The sequence below is a fragment of the Mirounga angustirostris genome, unplaced genomic scaffold, assembly GCF_029215605.1.
Source record: "Mirounga angustirostris isolate CCGP_5_RB_7025 unplaced genomic scaffold, mMirAng1.0.hap1 SCAF_6, whole genome shotgun sequence".
Taxonomy (NCBI): Eukaryota; Metazoa; Chordata; class Mammalia; order Carnivora; family Phocidae; genus Mirounga; species Mirounga angustirostris.
Window position 1 is genome coordinate 153,042,625 of NW_026991714.1, and position 24,523 is coordinate 153,067,147.

The 24,523-nt window shown below is 49.5% G+C and overlaps 1 protein-coding gene across 1 annotated transcript in view; it reads right to left on the reverse strand.

Annotated features, from left to right (window-relative positions):
• The window catches only part of TCERG1L (transcription elongation regulator 1 like), a 174,526-nt gene that overhangs the window by 124,788 nt on the left and 25,215 nt on the right, over positions 1–24,523 (reverse strand). Inside the window, exon 4 of the mRNA XM_064593550.1 lies at positions 7,018–7,200. Coding sequence (XP_064449620.1) covers positions 7,018–7,200 — 183 coding nt within the window. The remainder of the gene's footprint in view (positions 1–7,017; positions 7,201–24,523) is intronic.

Sequence of the window (24,523 nt, forward strand, 5' to 3'; positions counted from 1 at the left end):
TTGCAAGACCACCAGGCCCGCCGCAGGGTTCCCACGGCCCACAACGCTGTGCGTGAGCCTGTGAGTGTGTGAGTGGGGCTTTGCAGCCCTCCTCTGCCGGGCTGGCCACAGACTCTGGATTAAGGCCCTCGGTGCCGGGGGACCCGGCCATAGGGCTGGATTTGGTCGACATCCCCATGGTGCCTGTGGCCCCACCTCCAGAGTCCTGATCACTGATTTTAGCACAGTGGCTTTATTGCTGAGTGTGACTGGCTGGTGGGAGGGAGGGATGGAGGGGCAGAGGGCCGGTGGTGCATAAGAAAAACACGCAAGGCTTTTGGATGGGGCCCTGGGTCCCAGCCGGCTCTACCCTTCCCAGCACCAGCACGTAGGTAAGGTGGACCTGCCCAGCCTTCCACCCTGGCTCCCAGCATTAAGGAATGGAATCGGTTGAACAGGGTCCAGGAGCCTTTTCAGGGTGAAACTTTGGGGTACGGGGAAATTCCAGTCTTGCAAGAACGTAACAGTTCGGGCAGGACCATTCCTGAGAAGTCCTTCACCATCAATGCTGGGCTGATGAGCAATGTCAGGAGCCAGTTCTGTGTCCCCAACTCTGCTGAGAAAGTCTGGGGCGGGTGGAAGGTTCCCTGAGCCACGAGCCTGTGGGTTAGGCTGGGGGCGGTGGGGTGTGGGATGGACACCTTCAGAGCAGCCTGTCACCTCTCCTAAACAACAGCGCTGCTAATGGCTGGGCCTCATTCAGCAGAGAGGTGCCTGGAGACAGCGGTGCCCCGTGTGCCAGCCTCGGAACGACTCAGGGCGAGTAAGACCCAGAAAGCCCTGACCTCCTGGAGCCAACATTCAGGGTTGGGAGGGTAAAGGCACACTACGCCCGAAACAGACACCAAAGAGAATTCTGGACAATGAGCAATGCTACCAAGTAAATAAGCAGGTGAGGCGGGGTTTACTCCAGAGGTGCTGCAGAATGGGAGACTCGGGTCTCAGAGCCGAGGCCCCAGTGACGGAGGAATAACTGGCATGTGTGCACTGGGAGTAGAGCTAAAGGCAGAGGCAGCGGCCAGTGCAAAGGCCCTGAGGCAGGGTGGGGAAGCGGGGGATGGTGCAAGCAGCAGCCGAAGCACCGGCTGGGGTCACAACGGTGGGTCCCAGGGACTCTGGGTAGAAGTCTGGGGTTTGCTCCCAGCTCCCGGAGACAACCCCAGGAGTCCTAAGCAGGGGAAGGCTTGGTGTGGTATACATTTCTGAGGAGTGACCCATGGCTCCTGCGTGGAAAACAGCTTATACGAAAGGGCACAATGGGAGCAGAGAGACAGCATGCGGGAGCCACGGTCTGCAGGTGGTGCTGGCCAGAACGAGGGAGGCGGACTTGGGGGTGGGTTTCAGGGGGGTGATGGCTGACGGGCTGGATGTGATGGATCAGGCAAAGACAGGAGCCAGGGATGCCCCCAATCAGGCAGACTGGGGGGTCCTCGGGAAGAAGGGGGTTTACCCAGAAGGCTGCAGGAGGAACACGTTCTCGTGTTCTGCTTTATGAGCAGGACAGTGGGCTGGGGATCAATACTCCTTTTATAGGAAAGTGCAGTGTGAGACGTCCATCAGAAAGAGCAGGTGCCCAGTGGGAAACCGGATCCATCAACATAGCACTCAGGGGAGAAACAGGCCCAGGAGATAAGGCTGGGCGAGTTACCATCCAAGGAGAGGGTTTGGGATGACTGAGAGAGGCGGTGTTGGGCACTGTAGGGTCCTGTGCACACGCCCCCGCCCCGGAACACCAGCAGGAGGGGACCACCATGCTTGGCATTTCAGGAAACAGCCCAGACGCCCACCAGCAGCAGAACACAGGACGCATGGTACGCATGGTGTGGATCCCCACTAATGAACGAAGGTTTTACCAAGGGCACATGATTGCATTACAACTCCAAGCCTCAGTGGGATGGCTTAAAAAAACAACCAACAACAAAACCATCATTTTGAGCAAAAAAAAGAGAATCACAAGAATGCATGGATTATGATATTTATGTAAAATTCAAAAGAGCCTGAATTACACAGTATATTGTTTGGAGACAATACATATATGGTAAGCATATTTCTAAAACACAGCAAAGCAGTGATTCGCACACATTCAGGAGAGTAATTATCCCTGGGGTAGTCAGGAGTCGAGGCTCCTAGGAGCACGGGGGGTGTGGAAACGTCCACTTCCTCAGGCTCAGACGGAGGTATCGGGGGTTCTATTGTATCCGCGTTCTTTATACTCGGCATAAACATATACGTGCTTTTGTGTGCGTGATGGATTTCCGAGGTTTCTTTTCAAAGAAAGAGTGAATGGCAGCTAACAGTGCAGACGGCCACCGGAGCTGAGAGCCTGGCATTTCTCAGGGAAGGCGGCAGGAAGGGAGCCGGCCAGGGGGAAGACAGGGCAGAGGAGGACCTTTCCTAGATGGACGCTCGAGAGCACGTGCGCTCGCTCTCAGGGAGGACTCACCGCGGGAGCCAATCCCCACATTGGCATCTCCGTTTAGGGAAATCTGCACTTCCCCTGCCCAAAGGCCAGCCTGACTATTGCAGCTTGTCCCCTTAACGTGAGTTCACTGTGGAAAACAGACTATATACAAAGCCTTTTTGTTTGTTTGTTTAAATCCAATAACTTTTCTATGAAAAGCAGCTTGATCCCTGTATTAGAGACACGTATGCCTTCCTCACAGAAGCCGGCTGAGTCCCAGGCACTTTGGGGTGTCAGTGATTCCATTGTTATAAGCATTTTTGTCTCTGAAAAATCTCTAAGTGTGAAGATGTAGGATGACGTTTTTGATTACAGTGGGGGAGGAAATAATTCCTGGATAAAAAGAGAAAAGCCTTCCTCCCCCGCGGCTGGGTCACTGTTGTTATGAACCCATGCTGGCGTCTGTGGGTGTTGCTAACGAGGGCAGTCGCGGCCACGGAAGGCCGCGTGGCAGGCCGCGTGGCAGGGCGCTGGCGTGCAGGTCCCTGGCTCGTTGCGGAGCTCAGATGTTACCTCCCGACAGAAACAAGAATAGTCACTTCCCAGCTGTTCGGTGGCAGGACAAAATGCAAAATTTAAACCATTAAATAGTTCTGGAAGCAAAAGAACAGGTGGTAAACGGTTTCCCAGGCAGATGGTACTTTTTAATCATTGTGTTTGACCATCAGCCACTCTATGAGTGGCCGTAACTATCACTCATATTTTACCTTTTTCACTTGAATGCTTGCAAAATGGGGGCCAAGATTCAAAACGAGCTACCATCAGTCTTTTTTTTTTTTTTAAGATTTTATTTATTTATCAGAGAGAGAGAAAGAGACAGAGTCAGGCAGAGGGAGAAGCAGGCTCCTTGCTGAGCCAGGAGCCCAATGCGGGGCTCGATCCCAGGACCCTGGGATCATGACCTGAGCCGAAGGCAGAGGCTTAACCGACTGAGCCACCCAGGCATCCCTAAAACGAGCTACCATCAGTCTTAAAAAAAAAAAAGGAAGAATCACTTCATTTATTTTCTCAACTCGGGGCAGTGCTGGAGCCATGCGGCGCTGTGACCCCCAGGGGGTCAGGGACGCGGCGGGCAGGCCGCAGGTGCGAGCCCGGGCAGCATGCAGAACCACCCTCTGCTGCACGCTGCAGGGTCCCCCCGAAACCTCAGGGTCTCCTTAGACACTAGGAAATAAATACGGCACAAGATCCGTCTTTCTCCGAACGCTTCCTTCTTTAGCCTGAGTTCTAACATTTAAAGGAGCCCTTGGAACGAAGGCAAAGTGCGTCCAGCTGCAAGCCGACGGACAGAGCGGACAGGAGGACAGGAGGACGCGCACTCCGCCGGCCCTCCAGCCACCGCCACAGACCCTCAGGCGTATCTGCAGGCCCAGCCCTGGCTCCGCCTTCCCTCCCGTCTATGTCACCCTGACTCAGGAGCAGGTGTGTGAGAATCAGCAGCAGAGATGGTGTGAACGACAGAACCGGTCGCACGGTATGGAGTCTGGCCACGCACGCGGGGGAAACTGCCCAAGGTGCAGACGTAAGGAGCACGGCCTGGTGCCCGCCGCGGGCTGAGCGAGGACAGGCAGACACAGCCCCGCCACACACGACCTACAGGCCGGGGAAGGGGACGGACGCATGAACAGACGGCGGTCTGCGGGGTCCCAGGGAAGAGGACGTGAGGACCAGCTCCGCGTGTGCCCGCAGCGCTCTGGAGGGAAGACTCCAGTTCACGATTGACGTGGACCAGCTCGTGGGGCTCTTCAGATACGGTGTCTTATTTGAAACGTTAAATCATGTTAAAGGCATATAATTAAGTGTAGCTCTTCCGGCTGATCTTCTTTCCAGCGATAAGCCTATCTCCTTCTGGGTCCTTCGTTCCTGGATCACTAACGCTCCCCGCTGAGCTTATTCACACACCAGCAGAGGTTTCCACACCTTGTTAAGGGGGGTTCTAGAATATAAACCAGGGTTTCTCGGCAGAAGCACTATTGACATCTTGGGCCAGATAATTCCTCATCGTGGGGGCCGTCCCGGGCATTGTGGGGGTGTGGCAGTCTCCTGGCCTCTGCCCGCCAGATCCCAGTAGAACCCCCCAACTTGTGACGACCAAAAAAATGTCTTCAGCTGTCGCCAACCATCTGCCCCCGGGTGAGAAGCATAGAGCTACACCCTGTAGGGCTTCTACGCTTACCTGGATTTCATGACTAAGCCAAGGGCATAAATAAAATAGTCCAGCTCCTTTACCAAATACGTGAATTCTCTGAATAAAAACAAGATTATTCACCTGTAGATAAATTAAAACTCACATGCTTTTATAAATCAATTTCAATATGGCGCACACTTCACAGACAGGTGCGTTTCTCTTGTTCTGTAAAATCTGCTTCGCCGGGGATGTCATTCTGTCTCAGCCCCACCTAGCCCTTCTCCCAGCCCTGTCCCCCTCCAGGAGCCTGTTCCGAGAGGTGGCAGGAATTTCCCAGCATCGAGAATGCTCATCGGCCCTGGCAACTCCTCGATCTCACCGAATCTCATTCTATGGAGCTACTGACTGGTTAAAACGAGCTCTGAGAGACAAACTATCTGCTCAGGCTTCTCCGAGCCATGGTTCCCAGAAAGTTTTCAAGGAAATTCTGGAAAGGGCTCATCACAGGCACGGCCAGTCTCACCCAGATACCTTCTGCTGACATCAATGGGACACTGCCAGGGACAGACTGCTAGGTGGTTGGATCGCCCAAAGGACCCACTTAGCAGGGGTGCCCTGGGTAGGACCACAGTCACTGTGGGTGCCAGAGCTGGGCACAGAGCTCGGAGGCCGCTCCCCGGGCTGGGGTTGTGCATCTGGACCAGCCCCCCCACTCTTACTCAATTCCCACCCGATCGGTTTTTGTTTTCGGGTTTTCGGATCAATACCACAGGGGCCGTTTTAGAAGCTGCCTCTGGACGCCCCCCACCCCCTTCCTGACGGCACATTTCGGTGGTTACCTACAAGACAGATCATGTTGACGCAGTCATCCTCTAACCGAATGCATATTACGGCAAATTTGATTATAGCACTTTATAAAATGCAAACAGAGAAAGACATCTAATTATTATGTCACTTTATAAATCATAGGAGGCATGGGAAACAAAGCCACCCTGGGGTACATGCGTTTGGGTTCCTTCTAAGATTAATTTTCTCAGAAAACAGAAAGTCATCCTTAATAAATGCCAATGGACTGATGGATTTTAACTGAAATCTTGACATAGCTGTAAATTATGTTCCACACAAGAGATTATTTATGTGTTTTATTTATTTCCCCATCACACCCTAAATGCATGTTCACTAACAGCCTGAAATAGAAATAAGATTTTGTTCTTGAGAATACAATGTTCTACTGACCAACTAATTTATCAAGCCATAGTGAACTACAGACGCCAAAGACCACATCTGATTTTCCAGAAACAGTATCAGCAAATCAAAACAGGAGAAGAATGAAAATGGGTTGTTCCTCTTTCTCCCAAGAACCTGGATGTGTGTGTGCACGGGTCTCACAACCTAGAGACGTTTCCTGTTACTGATAACCTGGCAGTCAATGATATTAATGCTAACATTAGAATTCTAGTATCGGATTAATATGAGAACCCACAGAATTTTTATTCAGGTCTTATCACATCACAAGCAAACCTAACCCTGAAGCAGTAGGACCAGCTCTCAAGATCTGAGTACTTACTAAAAGTCATTTCAAATTCATGCTTTCTTGCTACACTTAAGGGAAGGACCTAAGCTCACGTTCACTAGTGGCTCGGACACATGGCCTTCCGGTCACGATTAAAAGACACACACCAACATCTGTGAATACACATGGACAATAGAGCTGGGACCAGTCCAAGACCCGCGTCTCTCCATCTCCCTGCGGAGCCCCCCGAACACGCATCGCAGCTCCACTCGGGTACCAGAGTGTCTACCAGCCCCACGTCTGCCCTGAAGACTTCCCAGAAGAAGCGCACACCCATGCGTTAAAAGGAAGTCGAGGACCTCCATGGCCATCCATGCCCCTCACAGTCAGCCACGCGCATCAGGGACTTCCTGAGATCCCTGCCCCCACGTTCACAACGAGCCAGCCGGCAAGCCCAGAGGGGGTGACTTCGTGAGTCCCAGCATTGCACTTTTTTGTGTTTTATTAACTTAGATGCTTATCTAGTTTCTGTTGTCTTTGCTCCCTTCCGAGCTCCATGTAAGGGAACCACAAACCTCTGGGGACCTTGACACTCTCAGTGACTACGTTACTCTGCCTCAACACTTAGTAAAGGGAAGTCTCACTTCTCCGAATAGAAACTTCTAACTTGACTTCATGGCAGAAAACACCCAAGTAGACTTAGCAGGACATTCTTCAATGGAGTTGAGGTCCATTTGTGTAGTGTGAAGATGAGCCCCCACAGCATGTCCCTCCCTGGGTGCCCTCGGCACACGAATCCAGGGGTCCCCAAAGCCGGAGGCAGGCTGTGAGCTCCAAACCAGCTCCAGGCTTGGAGAGCCCATGCCCTGTGCTTACCGGAGAAGGGGGCGGTCCTCAGGGGTATCGTGATGGGTGCCAGAGTCAGGAAGTGGCAGGGCTGCACGCTGGAGGGGGATGGGCCCCCAAGTCCCTCGGGGTCCACAGACACCATGGCGGCCGCGGCAGTGATGGCAATCCCGGGGCTACTGCCAACAGGCTTCAGGCTGTTGTGACAACCACCTGCAGAACAGGGACAGGGAGGTCAGCACGGGGAGGCCCGGTGTCCATCAGGGGCAGCTGCCATAACATGACACAGCGTATCATCACCCAGGAAACAAGGGCAGCACTAACCCGCTTCTCGGAAACCCATGCTGGGTGCCAGTATCCCAGAAATAAATGGGATGGGTTCTCAATCCGCCCAAATGTTGACTGTGCACAGAGCACATGCACACCGCTATGTGATGTTCCGTGAGGCACAAAGCTTAGTCACCGGGGGACACGCGTGCCTTAGAGAGCAGCTCCTTGGCTGTGGTGCCCACGTGGTACATATATAACCGGGGATGGTGGTGACAAGCACACAAATCCCCAGAACAGCGGGGGCTGCGGACCAAGACAGGAGCTCATAAAGGTCGGAGGGGGCTCAGAGGAGAAGGCAGCTGTGGGTCAGGGTGGGGAGGGTTCTCTAGAGCCCAGGAGGCTCCGCTGACCCCTGAGGATGTGGCTGCCACCTGCCGCTGCAGAGGAGGAACTTGATACCCATATCGGCTTGGGCAGCCCCTTGTGAGGAGTCAGGCTCCGAACTCGCAATTTGGCTTGTCTTTCCTGGCATAATTGGAAACACTTGAAAGTTTGCTTCCGTCTCTGCCTTTTCTGTAGAGTTGTTTTTTGGGTTTTTTTTAAGGAATCTTCAGTCCCTAAAATAAGTATGGTTTCTAAGAAATATTCTGTAGGTACCAGCTTATATTGATGGTGCAAGTTCTGGAAAGCCACTTGGAAATGTTTTAAAAATGTTCATATAGTTTACCACTTTGATCTAATGTTTCCCTTTCTAGAATTCACCCACATGCCCAATGCCTTAAGATAAAGTTTATAGCGAGAAACTAGAAAAGCCAGCAAAGGGCAGATGCTTGTATTAACAATGGTGCGTCCACTCAACGAGACACCGAACAGTAGAATCATACAAGGGAGAGCGCTCGGTGCCATAGGGGATGGCTCACAATATGTTCAGTAAATAAAGCAAATTACAAAATCATTTATATTTCTATACCATATAGTCATTCAGTCAGCAGCTCCTGATTTGGTTGACTAGATGCCAACCATGTTCTAGCTCTTAGGGACAGAGCAATGAACCGAGCAGACGGAAGGCCAGCCTTCAGGGACCACACCTCCCAAGGAGGGAAGACACATGGTATATACTTCCCTTGTTTATTTGCTTTGTCTTATAGGTTGATGGGCACAATGCAGAAAAGTAAAGTGGGGAAGAAAAAGGATGGGGAATTGGTAGGTGGGTTTCATCTTCATACAGGGTTGTCAGGAAGGTCTGCCCTGAGAAGAGAATTTGTAGGTGACAGCCTGCAGGAGGCGAGAGGTAAGAACAGGCCAGGGAGAGGTGGGGAAGTGCAAAGGCCCCGAGGCAGGCGCCTACCCAGTGTGTTCCAGAAGCTGCAAGGCGAGCAGGGAGGTGGAGTGGAGGGGCAGAGATGAGGAAACGTGGGTGTGGGGTCAGGAGGAGACTGCCTTGCGGGCACACTGAGGCATGCGGCTGACAGGAGGGTGGGGTGCAGAGGGGCAGCACGCTCTAGTTTCATTTCAGTGTCTCACCGTGGCTGCCTTGTTGGCAACACACGGGAAGGGGGCCAGCTGCGTCCTGGCTACACTCTGCCAGATCCTATCTGGTCTTTGTTTTTGTCTTTCCACAGTGCTCAAATCCCCTTTGATGGGCATATACAAATTTTAAAACTATAACTTAATTTTTATGGAGTAGTTTGAAGTGTACAGGAAAAGGGGGCACAAAGTACAGAGTTCGCACAACGCCGCCACACCGAGCGCCCGGCCCCCCAGCTTCCGGTCTCGCATCACTGCGGTGCACCCGTCACACTGACGAACAGGCACCGGTACACGGTGGTTAACTGAAGCCCCCCCGGACAGCAAGCTTCGTGGTTTGTGTGTGCATTCTCTGAGCTTTGCCAAAGACAGACGGTCATGCATTCCCATCGCAGAATACAGAATACAGAAGAGCTTCACTGTGCTAAAATCCTGTGTCCTGCCTGTTCATCCCCCTCCCGGCCCACCCCCCACAACCACAGATCTTCTTACTGCCTCTACGGTTTCCCCTTTTCCAGGATGCCGTACAATTGGAACCAGACATTACGTAGCCTTTTCAGACTGGCCTCTTGCACTTAGCAATGTGTGATTGAAATCTCTCTGTCTTTTTGTGGCAAGACAGGTCCTTTCCTTTTATCACTGAATAATATTCAATCATCTGGAGGGACCACAGCTCACTCATCCACTCAGCTACTGAAGGGCATCTTGGCGGCTTCCAAGTTTTTGCAATTATGAATAAAACAGTTATCAACATGTGCATGCATGTTTTTGTTTGGACACAAGTTCTTTATTTGGGTAAATACCAAGGAATGTGCCTGCTGGATCGTATGGGAAGACAACATTTAGCTTTGTAAGAAACCGCCAGACTGTCAAAGTGGCTGCACCATGTTGCATCCCCAGCAGCCAGGAACGAGCACTCCCACAGCTCCTCAGGCTCGCCAGCATCTGATGTCAACATTCCGGATTCTGGCCGGTGTATGGGAGCATGTCCTTGTTGTCACACACACATTGGCAGTCAGGAAAAAACAAAAAACAAAACCCACTATTCTAAATATATCATCTTACTTGATAATAAAAACCCATTATAGAAAATTTATAAAACAGACTGAATAAGTATGCAAAAATGTCCCTGCAGACTCCCCAGCTGATCACAGCTGATCATTTGTCGTGCAGCAAACCCATTTCCTGGGGGCACAGTCTGGCTGCACGGTGTCCCCCTCAGATGGCAAGAACAGCTTTTTCAGGCGGTGTTAAACAATAAACACTTCAGGGCGCCTGGGTGGCTCAGTCGTTAAGCGTCTGCCTTCAGCTCAAGTCATGATCCCAGAGTCCTGGGATCGAACCCCGCATTGGGCTCCCTGCTCAGCAGGAAGCCTGCTTCTCCCTCTCCGGCTCCCCCTGCTTGTGTTCCTTCTCTCGCTGTCTCTCTGTCAGTTAAATAAATAAAATCTTTAAAAAAAATAAAAATAAAAATAAAAAAATAAACACTTCCCTTATCATTAAATGGCCTACCCAGTCCAATTACTAATCAGAGCCTAGTATTCCAGGAAATACAGCTGTCACACAAATTTGCCATATTCACTACGATCCCCCATCATAACAGGTGTCGCCTCCTATTATAAATAAACATAATAAACAACGGTTTGCAAAAACATTCATTTCTGCATTTATTTCTCTGGGATAGATGTTCAGGGTCAAGACAGTGTGAGTATTTTGGGGTGTGCATGTGTCAGTTTAATGAGGTAGTTTTGTGAAAGCCAACACACCCTAACAGCCCTCCACAAATGTCTCTTATTAAATTCGGCTTCTCTCCCTCAGGATCTACACATTTATATGATCTCGCGCGGGTGTGTTCACTGGGGTTCAGCCACCAGTCTGTGCTGTTTGGAGACAGACCCGCTGGTGAGACACACCGCCAAGTTCCATGACCTCAGTGACATGCTGCCTGTTGGATTTGTCTAATAATCCCGACCTGCTGTTCAAAATGAGGATGACCTTTTAGCAATAAATGACAAAGCAATTACTGGTGTTTTAAAAGAAGCAGATGCCAAGGCAAGAGCGTTTTGTAGATGGACGTACAGGGACATGTTTATTATCATGTGATTTTGTCAAAAATAATATGTCACTTCCTGATTTCAAGTCTATTATGAAGCTATAATCACCAAAACAGTGTGGTACTGGCATAAAAACAGACAAATCAGGCAACAGAACAGAATCAAGAGCCCAGAAATGAACCCAGTCATATATGGTCGACTAGTATCTCCAAAGGGAGCTAAGAACACTCAGTGGAGAAAAGACATCTTAAACGGTGCTGGGATAACTGGATAGATGAAACGGGACCCTCGTCTTATACCACTCACAGGAATTAACTCAGAATGGATTAAAGACTGAAACGTAAGACCCGAAACTGTGAAGCTAGAAGAAAACATGGAAACAAAGCTCCCTGACGTGGGTCTTGGTAATGATTTTTTTTGAAATTACACCTAAAGCACACAAACAATGAAAACAAAATCGACAAGCGGGACATCAAACCAAACAGCTTCTGCACAGCAAAGGAAACCATCAACAAGGTGAAAAGGCAACCGGCAGAATGGGAGAAATATATATTTGCAAACCATATATCCGATAAAGGGCTAATATCCAAAATATATAAAGAACCCCTACAGCTCAATAGCAAAAAAACACAAATAATCCAATTTAAAAACAGGCAAAGGACCTCAACAGAAGTTTCTCCGCAGAAGATGCATGAAAGGCCAACAGGTAGGTGAACTGGTGCTCCGCTCCACTCCTCATCCAGGAAATGCAAATCAAAACCTCGATGAGGGATCGCCCCACACCTGTGAGAATGGCCGTCACCCCAAAGATGAGGCGACAGATGTTGGCGAGGATGTGGAGGAAACGGAGAGTGCAGACAGGGGCAGCCGCGGTGGACAGCATGGAAGATCCACCAAAACATTAAATATAGGGCAACCATGTGATCCAGCAATTCCACTCCTGTGACTATATCCACAGGTAATGAAAACACTAACCCAAAGATCTACACTCCCAGCGCACAGCCTGATTCACAACAGCCAAGGCATGGAGACACCGTGTCCATCGATGGATGAATGGATGGAGAACGTGTGTGAATATATGGACTGCTATTCAGTCATAAAACTCAGGAAATCTTACCGTCTGTGACAACATGGATGGACTCTGAAGGCATTATTCTAAGTGAGATAAGTCAGACAGAGAAAGATAAACACACATGATTCCACTGATATGTGGAATCTTAAAAGAAATACAATAATAAAAACAAAAACCCAAACAGAAAGAGATCAGCCCTGTGGCTCCCAGAGGCAGAGCTTGTGAGGAGGGGGAGGGGGAGCGAGGTGTCCAGGGGAAAACTTCCAGGTCTAAAGACAGTGCTGAGGACGTCACCCACACTGGGGGACACCTGCGGTTCACATCGCCCAGGGATTCATAGGAACGTGGTTAAAAGAAATCCTGAGAGTTCTCATCACACAGAAAAACACTTCTCCTTCTTTCTTTTCTTTGTATCCTCTCTATACAAGCAGATGGATGTTAGCCGGACCTACTGTGGTGACCGTTTCACAAAGGACATAAATCCAGCCAACGTGCTGTATGCCTTACGCTCACACAGTGATGTATGTCAATGGCTTCTCAATAAAACCGGAAAAAAATAATGAGTCAGCTGAAAAGGAAAATAGAGAAGGATACCTTATCTACTCTTTTTTTTAAAAAAAAAGCCTGGAAAGACAGTTTTTAACCTGCTTTGAATTCATTTTAACCTGCTTTGAATTCATTCGTAGCTCTGAACCTACGTACAAAAAGGCAACCCTCTCCAGTTAGTTCACAAAATCCACTGAACAACATCAGTGAAGTCAGGACGTTCATTACCAACAGCCACAAAGTGTGGCTCATAATTGGTGGACGAGATGGAAGGTGCCCCGGTCTTCTTGCTGCAGGTTCTGCCAGGCTCCAGGCCGCAGTGGGGTGCGCTGTGCTAACATCGCACCCAGGTGCCTAGAGTGGGAGCAGAACCTTGCACCCACACCCCCGCACGCCAAGGGCACATGTGAGCCCAGGCGCACTGTGCATGTGTGCGAATGAGCAGAACACACTTTGGGACCTGGTGCTACAGATGAGCGCACAATAATAAAATTTGGGGAGCCCAGCTTGGGAAGGAAGTTGTTGGCCGCCTCGTGTTTTCCTCTTCTGTTTCCTTCCCCGCACACCTTGGGCAGGCAAATTCCAGCAACTCTACCTGGCAGACTGCGCCCAGCTTGGGACCGGGAGATGACATGAAAGGAGACACCTAGGCAAACAGAGCAGCGCCGCCCAAGGACGCCAGGGAGGTGTGCGGAGCCAGTGAGAGCCCGGGCACCCCAGCTGCTCCCCCAGGGGTGCCTCCAGAGCCCTGTCTTGGAAGACGAGCAGGCACTCAATAAATTGTGTCGACTGTTAAGAATTATCATAACTTGCTTTCCCCAAAGGACTGCAGAGAATCCCTCAGTGGAGTAAATAAACAGTGAGATAAGAGGTCCAGCCAAAAAAAAACTGCTAAGCCAGCTAAGAGATAAGCCAGAAATGCTATCCCATAAGGATTACTTATAAAAAAATCAATGTTTTAAGCAAAACCGTAATTAGCCGTGAGCTTCCCTTGAAGATGGGAGGAGGAGAGAGTGCAGGCCAGCAGCTGGAGGGGCGCCCTGCGGGCCAGAGCCTCGCCCCGGAGCCCTGGGGCTGCAGTTTGATCACCTTTCCCGTCCTCTCCCCCCTCCTCTGATTCCCAACTTGCAAAAGAGCTCTGCTTACAGGTTTTATTCTGAGTAATCCGTCTAGCAGCCCTGTGGAGGAGAACTATTGTCTTCCGTAGCAGGAGAGTGGGGCTCAGGGAGCATGACAGCCCCGAACTCGAGTCAGGTGCGAACCCCCCGCAGGGCAGGCGCCTCACTGGCCGGACATGCGCCGCCTCCAGTCTGAGACGCCCGGTGGACCACGGCAGGAGGCCTTCCTCCTTTGCTCACCAAGCCCACGGGGGGCCTGTGGTCCTGACCCCCACGCTGGCCCGTCTCACCTCCATCGGCCTCGGCGACCCCAGAGGGCAGGCAGGCTCAGGTGGGGGGCTGTGCTCACAGGCACACTGCAATCATATCCTCCCAGAGCCCGCCTGCCCAAACGGGAACCCAGCCAGCAGCTGGATTTTGCTTTTCTCAGGATTCAGCGAGAAAACAAGAGAAAGGCTGGTGGCCATGGGAACGGGGATGGCGGGACAGTCGGGGACTCTAGAACCGCCCAGCATCAGCGCAGGCTCCAGGTTTGGACAGTGCTGTCTGTCCTGGCTCCCCTGGGTCTCCTGCCCCTGTCCAGGCGTGCTCTCCGCCTGGAGGAGGCCCTCAGCCACCGCGGGGGACAGGAGGTGCCAGAAAGGACGCAGCCCTGGTCCAGGCCTCTGCGCCCAGCCCCCCCACTCATGCAGGGATGCTCAGCCTCCCAGGGCTGCTCTGGCCTCAGAGCATCACCAAACACTAAGCTGGGGATTCGAACCAGCAGTGGGGTGCAGAACAGACACAGGCTAGCGGTTTGGCTTCTGCGTCTTCTGAGAAGAGCAGGAGGAAGGCCGCGCACACCCTGTCTGTCTGGGAGAACGCCCCCGTGGAGGCGAAGACCTGCAGGCGTCCAGGATGGCAGAGGGGGACGCGTGAATGACGGGACGGCTGACGGGTCCTCTGCTGGGAAGGAAACCTCCGCTGACAAACACCAGCCACTCCCTTCTCTGTGCTGAAGCACATATTCAAAAAATAAACAATCATTAGTTTATTATGTCTATTTAGCAAATGATTTCAGCTCTGGTGGAAATCCTTCAGGCAATGTATCTACCCAATGGTAATTATTTCTGCAAAAACAACTGTTTGATCAGAGCAGTGACTTCAGGCACACGGTGCACATGGGTGACGTTCTTGGAGGTGAGTCTGGGGTCTGCGGTGGGCAGACGGGAGGGCTGCCGGGCTTGGCGTCAAGAGTCCAGATGCTGTCTCCCTTCCTGGCCCCTGAGAGCCCGGACACCCCACTCCCAGGAATGAGGACATCCTTTCAGCAAGATGGTGATGGGCTGTGTCTTCATGTGATGAGCTTTTCCCAAGGAGCTACGTCAGAGCTGGTGGCATTTTGTCTCTTCGTATGGACACTTACCAGCTGTGGTGAATGTGGAAATGACAGAGCGTCCATCCACATTCCCCAGACGGCCCCCTTCTGAATTGTTATCTTGGGTGAAGTTGGGTAGACTCAGGGTCTCAGAGTTGAGCCCACAGCTGTGGGCGCAGACCTTGAAGATCCCACGGTGCTGCTCTGAGCCCCGCACCCCATGACTGACGATCCCTCCAGGTCACTGTCCCCTGACCATATGATGAAAGGTGTCCACGCTTCCTGGCTCTTGGCACTGAAGGGGCCTCCAGCCAGGATTAATTCAGCTCCTTCTCCTCCCAGCCATGGGGACCCTCTGGGGCTCCTCCCAAGGAGCTGAAGAGCAAAAGGTATAGCTTTGACGTGTGTTTCTAGCAGGGACATGGGATGATGGGAGCTCAGAATGTTCACTGGATCCCACCAGGGCAATATGAATGAGAACCCCATCCCCCAACTGGACAGAAGAAGCCCAAATACCTAATCACGGAAGGAGTCACCTTCTGGGGGAGGCATGCACAGAACAGGAGCATGGATTTGGCTCTCCCTGCCTCAGCCTTGTAGACCATACAAGACAAGGACGCATGACTTATTCAATGATGAGACGGTGGCAAATTCACTTAGCTCTGTGCATCAGTTTAGAAATACTAATTTGTTTTATTTTTATGATTTCATGTAACTTGGTACACAATCATTAAAATATTCATTTTATTAAAACTAGAGATTAATTATACTACCCCAAAGAACAAATTGCTGCTAATACTGGGTAATCTAAATGTCCTGATTGCTGTAATAAACTGAGTCAGGGAAGGAAAGGAAGAGAAAGCAGGGTAGCAATTTTCTTCATTAAGAAACAATGGACTGTTTCACAGTAGCTTCCACTGAGCACCGTGAGCCCAGCCTTCCACTCTGGGCCAGCACCTCCCACGGCAGTCGGCTCTCTGGAATCCCAGCGCCACCATGGGAAGGAGCAGGATGTGCGGCAGACGAGGTGGGGGTGCCCGAGGTGGGAAGTAGATGGTGACAGCTAGCTAAGCTGAGCCCAAGGGCTGGCTCGGCTGAGTCCATCAGAACATCCAAGACTACATGGCCATCTCCACCAAGCACACTTCTAAAGTCCTTGGGGCCAGGACTGTGCCCATAGGGCATGTCCAGATATTGCGTATGCAGTCGGTGCTTGACAGATGCATGCCAATCGAGTGCTCCTAGACAACACTGGTCTTCTGAAGGACTCAGTCCATAAGTGGCTTAGTGGGTTCCATGGGTCCATACAGACTTCTGAGTTCACTCCTGAGTGGGCCTCGCTCCTGGGGGGTCTAGCGATGTCTGTCCTACAGCCTCGCCCCCACCCTGACCTGAATGTGTGTGGCTATCCCTAAAGGGAGGGCCTTCTTCTATGGAATGCAGTGGCACTGGTGAAAGATTAACCTTTTGCCTTAAAATAAATGTATTTACACTCCGACAGGAAGCCTGAGGTTTTGCTGACCTTGAAGCAGGACAAAAGCTTATTTGTTTGCATGATGACAAAAGTTGTGCGGAGGGTTCTTTAATGTGTTCAGCAAAACTATGCTGTTTATCATCATGCAGCTGTTTTCAAGCCCCTTCATTATGCTCTGCGGACACATGACTTACACTCGTCTCTTACCTGGCTCATAACGTCCCCTGGCAGTAATGAAGCACAGGAAATTATCCTCAGCCCCTGTCTTTCTCTTCAGAGACACATTTAGACAGCGATGCCATCAACCAGCTGACGATTTTTAGGAATTTTCCTGCTTTGCCGTGCCTATCTTCATTATGAAATTAAGATGATTGAATGCCTCACAATGGAGACAGCAGCTACGCCTTTCCCTTCACCACCTGCCAGAGTGGTTCTGTCCCCTGAACCTCCCCAGGTAAATGCATGTGGCTGTTCCCTTGCAGGAAGGTTCAGGGCAGTGGGCAGGGCTTCCGCAGATGACCTCACAGTAACCATGTCTGCGCTGAGGACCTTCTTCCTCAGAGCCCAAGTGCTGCCCCCCAAAACAGCCTCTGGACCAGGGTTCCATGCGTGTCCCTGATGACGACGCATAGGACTTGAGAGCGAACGTGTTAAGACGGAAATTTTCAGAAAAACGTTCTCATCACAGGTAGCTGCTGCTCAAAGATACTGTACCGAATTCACGTCTGGGTTACGGCAAAACATGGTGCCATTGGTCTGTCCTTGTGGAGCCAATGCCCCATATGAGACCAGAGTCTGAGTGTTCAGAATGCAGGCATCGGTAGAAACAAGGATAATGCCACCCTGGCTCACGCAGAATTCTCTCGCAGACAGACCTGGCCCAGCAGGCTTCTGCCAGGCTCAGAACCTCAGCTCCTGCTCCCACAGGCTGATCGCCAAGGACAAAGGGGACATAAAATCAGCAGGCCCATTACAGAGATTATGAAAGATACAAAGGAGGTTTGGGACCACTTTGAGCCCCCGCCCCTGAATCGTGAGGATTCTCTGGGGCAAAGCGAGCCTGCCTCAGAGCCTCACAAGAGGCCTGCCGTGGAGCGGGGGCAGCTGCGTGGACCCGTGGCTGAGGGTCTCCTGCGGGCCGTGAGCGGTGGCCTGGGCCAGGCGCTCGCCACACAAGCGGGCGGCCCTCTGCCTCCCGCCTTGCTGGCGGGTGTCCCCCGCGGCCGAGTGCATGCACTCACTCACTCAGTGCACACTTACCGAGCACCTCCCACACGCAGGCACGCTCAGAACCCACAGCCCGGCCCTCGGGAGGCTCAAGCCCAGTGTGGGGGGCCGGCCGCCAGCAGGTAAGGGGGTGGATCATGGCCACGTCAGGTGTTGGGCGGCCAAGGACGTTCAGAGAAGGACACAGAAGCAGGGGTGCTCGCATGAAGGGGGCGGGGAGGCTAGCCCCTGAGGTCACGTCTCAGCAGCGATCTTAAGGGAGCAGGGGGTGAGCCGCGAGAATTTCTGGAGGAACGGTGACCCAGGAGGAGGGAACAGCAAGTGCAAAGGCCACACGCAGGTGCTTGGGAAGCGGAAGGAGCCAGAGGGGCAGGAGCTCCCCAGGTGGGGGGAGTGCCGGGGGTGGGGGCCACCCTGGGCTTTGGGTTTCCTTCCTCCGCAGGGGCTTTGGTCACTCACCAAGGCTCCGGCTGCAGGAAAGGCCGCGAAGCTTTGCAGGCGCTCCCGGGGAGGGCCCGAGAGAACCAGGCTCGGGGCAGGAAGCTGCAGCGGCTGCCCGCCCCACCCCGCCGCACAGGGCCCCACGGCCTCCCTCCGGGCCCGGAGCCTGGGGCGGTGGGAAGGACCTGAACTCCCAGCGCCTGCACCTGCGCGGCCGGTGGGCTGACTGCGGGGCGGGCCGCCTCGTGGGGCAGCGTCCGGCAGCGTCCGTGCGGCGACCCCCCCCAATTCCTGTCCGCCCCTGAGCCACGGAGGACGTCTCAACGCTCAAAACCGACCACGGGAGTTCCGTGGGCATCCTTTCCCCACCGCCCTCCTGCCTCCGGGCTGCCGGCCCGAGAGCAGCTCCCCGAAGGGCGGCAGGGCAAGCACGGCGGCCCCAGTCACCCCGCCGCTTTCCCGTCTCCCCCTCGCGACCACCCCCCTGCCTGCCCCGCCAGGACGTCTGCAGCTGCCTCGCGGCCTCAGAGCCACGACAGCCCGGAGACCTTGCCCGGCTGCGGCAACAACCGCCTTCCGGAGCCCCGTCCGGCCTCACCGCAGGACCAGGTGCCCCTGGGATGGAGACACTGTTACGCCTCCACCGAGCCCGTGTGAGGATCCGGTGAGTGGTCCCCCTGCACGGGCAAGGCCCTCATAAAGGGCCTGCACACTGCGCCTGCTCAAGTAAAAACGTGTCATTATCCTTGCAGTGTTAAGGCAGGGTAAACAGGTGCTGACTTCACAAAGGGACAGAAGGAGGGAGGGGGAAGGCAGCGGCAGGCAGGTAAGCAGGAGATGCTTGGTGCAGCCTATTCACCATAATCGCCATTCCTGCCTGTAAATCCCAGGCCTCACCGCGTGCCCCGACTTGCTACCACTGAAAGCATTCCCAGGAGGGGCCAAAGAAACTCAGGCCCATCAGCATCAAAAGCAGAGTGCAGAAGCCCTGGAGGAAGTGACATTTGGCGAGACAGATGCAAGTCACACTTTAGTGGTGCCCAAAGCAGAGAAGACCATGGTCACATTAGCCTGGCATCCATGAAAATGCCCAACAAAGGAGATGGAAAATCAAGATGGACCCAGGAGGAACACAGGCCACCCAGTGTCCCTGGGAGGACAGTCACCCTTCAACAGACCCACCTCAATTTGTGGAGTCCCAAAATCCTCTGAAAGAGTGGAAAACGGATGAGTTCAGAGCTTAGTGGGTCTCAGATGGCCCTAGCCCACGGCAACCTGTCCAAACCCACTTCCAGCCGCTCCTTTGCCTTTCACTGCACTGATTAAGCCACACTCTCAAGCAGTGCATCCTATTCCTGTGGGAATCCCCCCAGGAACCGCTTGCTGGGAGTTTCTCCCATGCAGGAGCTGGCCTGCATCCTTAAATAGTAAGCCACACATGGTGTCTGTGCCTGCACAGGAACACACACCTGCTCTCTCTACGGCTGCAAGGTGTGGATCGGCCACCGTTTACCTGGGTGTCCTCTGAGACAGGGTGAGGGCAGGCAGTAGGCAAGCCGGCCACCAGAAGCTCGGCGGCTGGAGGCACACTGAGGCAGGCTATCCTGGGCCTTATCTTTTCCTTTCCCCAACATAAAGGGAAGAAGTTCTATCAGCATGGAATCCAAGCAAACTCTGGGGTCCTGCCCTTCCTCTTCCATCTCAATACTCCTATCTCGACCTTTAGAGTCAATCACAACAGTTCATTTATAAAACTTGTTGTGTGCTCAGTGAGAACTGCTTAACTCTTATCCAAGCATACATCAATGTCTCTCTACACCTCTTTCTCATGATCAAAGGCAAGAATCTACAGCCAACAGTCCTTCTCTTGCAAATCATAAAACTCTATTCTCTGCATTCCAAATTGCATCCAGTCTTCCTTTTACTGAATCAGCAGACATTTTTTGGGTGTCCCATTATGTTCAAGGTCTTACAAAAATGCATCTGAAGGATACCCTGCATTCCTCACACTGCATAAGTAAATCTGCTATGCAGGCTTGTCTCTCTATCATGAAGAATGAATGCAAATAGGCTAATTAGAGCAGAAGAGATTCAAGGTTCATTTCCAATTAAAAAAAATCCACTGTATTGAAGATAATGTTACCTGAAATGAATACTTATTTTCCTTAAATGAGTGAATAATGTATTTATATAAAAGGCACTTATATTGAGGTAAGGAGGTACCAGGAAGTTGCAAGTAAAACTCAGGACCACCAGGTCATTATCACAAGAAGAAATACAAGGACTAGACACTGGAAAACACTCATATATTTATTCTTTCCAAAGGCAGATCTGATTGGAAGCTCCTGAGGCTTAACCTCCAAGGAGCTCATTCACACAAACTCTCCCAAGCCTCCATCCTTAATCTCTATTAGTGACTTTGTCTTCTTTTCCTTAAGAAGAAAACCAAATTTGCATAAATGTCATGGTCTGAAACACCTGGCCTGCCCCTTCTTACCACCTTTAGTATCTAAAAGTAGATACTGTCCAAGACAAATGAAAACCCATGCTTCTGCAAAGCTACTTGGAAGGAACTGGCCCATCCCCATCTCCTGGAGTACACACAAGAGCTAGATATTCAGGTCTTAAGCTTGCACGTTTCTCAGAATTCTAACTGAAATCACATTTACATGAATTCAACAACTTTAACGATGATTGCAGGAAATTTTAGAAACAAGCATCATTTTTAGGATTCCTAGTGCAGTTTTTCTGTTGTTTGTTTTAATTTGCAGTGTTGGTAATACCTCACAAGCAGAAGGGAACTGATTCTTCATTATAGAAACCAGTGAAAGTAGCCTTGGGTGTCGTATCAGAAAGACTGGGTCTCCCTATCTGAAAACTTTCCACCAAGGGTATTTTAATCTATTCATACAAGTGATAAACTAAAATGTTAACAAAATCAGCTAGAATATAAGACCTACAGAAGCCAACATTTTAATCTGTTTGGTTTATCATCTATACCCCAGAGCATGGTATGTGGTAGGTGCTCAATCCATACTTGTGTTATTGATCATTGTTTAATATTCCCAAGCACTTGTTAGAGGCAAGACACATTGCCAGGCCCTAGAAACCCAGCAGTAAACAAAACAGGGTTTTTGCTCTTGAAGAACTCACTTCTCACCTGCATGATGCTGATACTGAATGTTTAAAGGAAGAAAATTATGGTTGGGCAAGCTGAATATTTAACTTTTATCAAAAACATTGTTTCTCGGGGCGCCTGGGTGGCTCAGTTGGTTAAGCGACTGCCTTCGGCTCAGGTCATGATCCTGGAGTCCCGGGATCGAGTCCCGCATCGGGCTCCCTGCTCGGCAGGGAGTCTGCTTCTCCCTCTCCCACTCCCCGTTTGTGTTCCCTCTCTCGCTGTGTCTTTCTCTGTCAAATAAATAAAATCTTTAAAAAAAAAAAAAAAAAAAAACATTGTTTCTCATAAGTTAATTCCTTATAAGTCTTGAACCTAACTTTTGATTGAAATATAGTGCTGGTGATATTCATATTTCAAGAGAAATCTATGACTCTCTGCCTGGCTGTCCAACCACAAGGGTATCTAATGTGAGAGAAAAAAAAAATGTATACTCTATTGGAGGAATACTTATTACACAATTATAGAATTAAGTGGATATGGGCCACTAAGTTGGCTGGTCTTCTCAGTCAAAAGAGTTGAGCTGACTTATGTTTCCAACAGTGTGATGAGTTAAGTATTCTAACTAACAGACTCTCCAATCACTGAAAAGAACAGCCCTGGAAAGACTCCACTTTGGGATGCTTTGCTAAGCTTGCCAGTAGTAGAAGTGGTCTCCAAAGATAGCATCTCTTCTCACTTACCAGGAAGAATTTCATCTCAGGTCTACAGGTGGCAGACAGGAGGGGCAGGATACAGCAAGGGCACTCTTGGAGGCTGGCCTGCAGTGAGATGGGGAAGCTGAGTCTAGGATTTTATAATTGGGCAGGAGTTGTATATTCATGGGGGACTCGTCTCATCCTGGGTGCCCCTTATTTCTGCAGAAGTAAGTATAAAACCTCTTTAGAGGAAAGCACAACCAACTCAAGGACCCCTGACATTCCACATATTATGATAAAGTGATAACCTCATCACTAAAGTACTCCAGGTAAAAGGAGAAGCAAGCCACTGTGGGTGAGGCTCATCAAAATAACAAGCAATAAATCTGGATCCTCAAAGAGCAGCAATACTGGAATTTCATACACAGAATATAAAATAATTGTGTGTGGCATGCTCTCGAGGGGAGCAAGGGTAAAGACACTGTATGCAATGAAGAAGCAGATTTGAAAAAAGAAGCCAATGGGATTTCCAGAGATTAAAATTGTGGTTGTTTAAATAAAACATTTCGTGGAAAGCTGAAACAGAATATTAGAGACAGATGAAGAGAGACTTAGCAACTGGAAAGTACACTTGAAGAAATTGCCCAGAGCACAGCATGGAGAACAAAGATAAATAGCATGAAAGGAAAGATGAGAAATTTAAAATAATAAAGCTGAAAATATTCCTTATCAACACTTAAGCAGCAGAGGAAGGGCAGCATTTGAAGAATGTCCCAGAAATGATGAAAGACACAAAACCTCATAAGCATAACATTCAATGAGTTATGAATTTTTAAAAGAACCACAACTAGACACATTGTGATGAAACTGTACATCCTAAAGTCAGAGAAAAATCTTAAAGACCTCCAGAGACAAAAAACAGATCACCTACATGGGAACGTCATCAAGAATAATGGAAAACTTGGCAGAAATAAATAGATCCCATAAATCCCTGGAACAATATTTTTAAAGATTTGAGGAAAAATTACCATCAACCAGAAAACCCATCCTTCAAAAATGAAGGAAAATTAGTAATTTTTGCAGATGAGCAAAAACTGGGAGATTTTACTACTTGCTGACCTTCACTTTAAAAATATTCTTAGGATTTAACAAAAAAGAAAAATGATCCTGGACAGATTGTCTTAGGAAAATCAAGAATTAATGAGTATAAAGAGCAATAATAGCGATAAATGTACTTTAAAAGAACTGAGTAATGAACAAAATAAGCACCTAACTTAGAAAAAGTAGGTAAAAAAGGATGTCAGTATTAAATTATACAGTGCCTTTATGTTGCTTAGGAGAGTAGTGGCAAGATAATATTTAACTTTAGACTTTTTAAGTTAACTATTTATGGCATAAATTTAAGAGAATTTTTAAAGAATAAAGGGGCACCTGGGTGGCTCAGTTGGTTGGGTGTACGATTCTTGATTTCAGCTCTGGTCGTGATCTCAGAGTCATGAGATTGAGCATCGGGCTCCATGCTCAGTGGGGAGTCTGCTAAAGATTCTCTCTCTCCTCCTCTCCCTCTGCTCCTCCTCCCACTCTCTCTTTCTCTCCCCCTAAATAAATAAATAAACAAAATCTTTTTTTAAAAAAGAGTATTTTTAAATGATAGAAATAGAGTGTATAAATTCCAAACCATAGCAGAAAATATAATTTTTAAATAAAAATTAAATTAATAGCAAATACAGGTAAGCTATGAGAACAGAAGAATTAGGAAAATAGGAATGCAAACCTAAGAGGGTGGAGCAAAGTCCAGAGAGACAAATACTTATAACAAAGGTAAACTGACCAACTGAGCAGTTAAAAATGGATTGCTAATTGGAAAAGAGTCCACCTATTTAATATTTAAAAAAGGTATACCTAAATTGAAAGGCTGTGCAGACGAGTTGACAGCAAAGATATGGAAAAAGACATAGGCAAGCAGAAGAAAAGAGTGCATGTGTATTACACTACTATGAAATGGGTAACGAGCAAAAGTTCTATAAGAACAAAGCACTGAGTGTGGAAGAAGTGACCACATATCAGTAACAAAGGTAAAATTCACCATAAAAATAGAATAACTCAAAATATGAATGAACTTAATGAAATTTATAAGAGTAGTAGAGTTGGAGAAATCCACCACCACAGTACAAGATTTAACCATATCTTTCTCAAATATTTTCAAAAGGAAAAATTAAAAACAATGTAATTGTCAAGCCTATCCAAATGCACATGCATTGAACCTTGCATCCACCATTAACCGATGCACATTCTGATCAATCATGACAAGTGTATCAGGCCATAAAGTAAATCTCAACAAGTTTCAAAAGAATTGTGGTTATATAGGCCACATATCCGACCACAGGTTATTTAAATTATAAATGAATAACAAAAAGAAAATTACAAAACTTATGAATGATAAAATTAAACAGATATAGCTTTAAAATCCATGAGACATAAAACTACAATAAAAATGTAAAATCTATAGGACTGAGTGATAAAAATGCATTTACAAATTTATGGAAAGCACTGAAAATGATATGTAGAGAGAAAGGTATAGCTTTAAATCTTTTATTAGAAAAGAAGACAAAAAATTAATGTGCAAACATATAA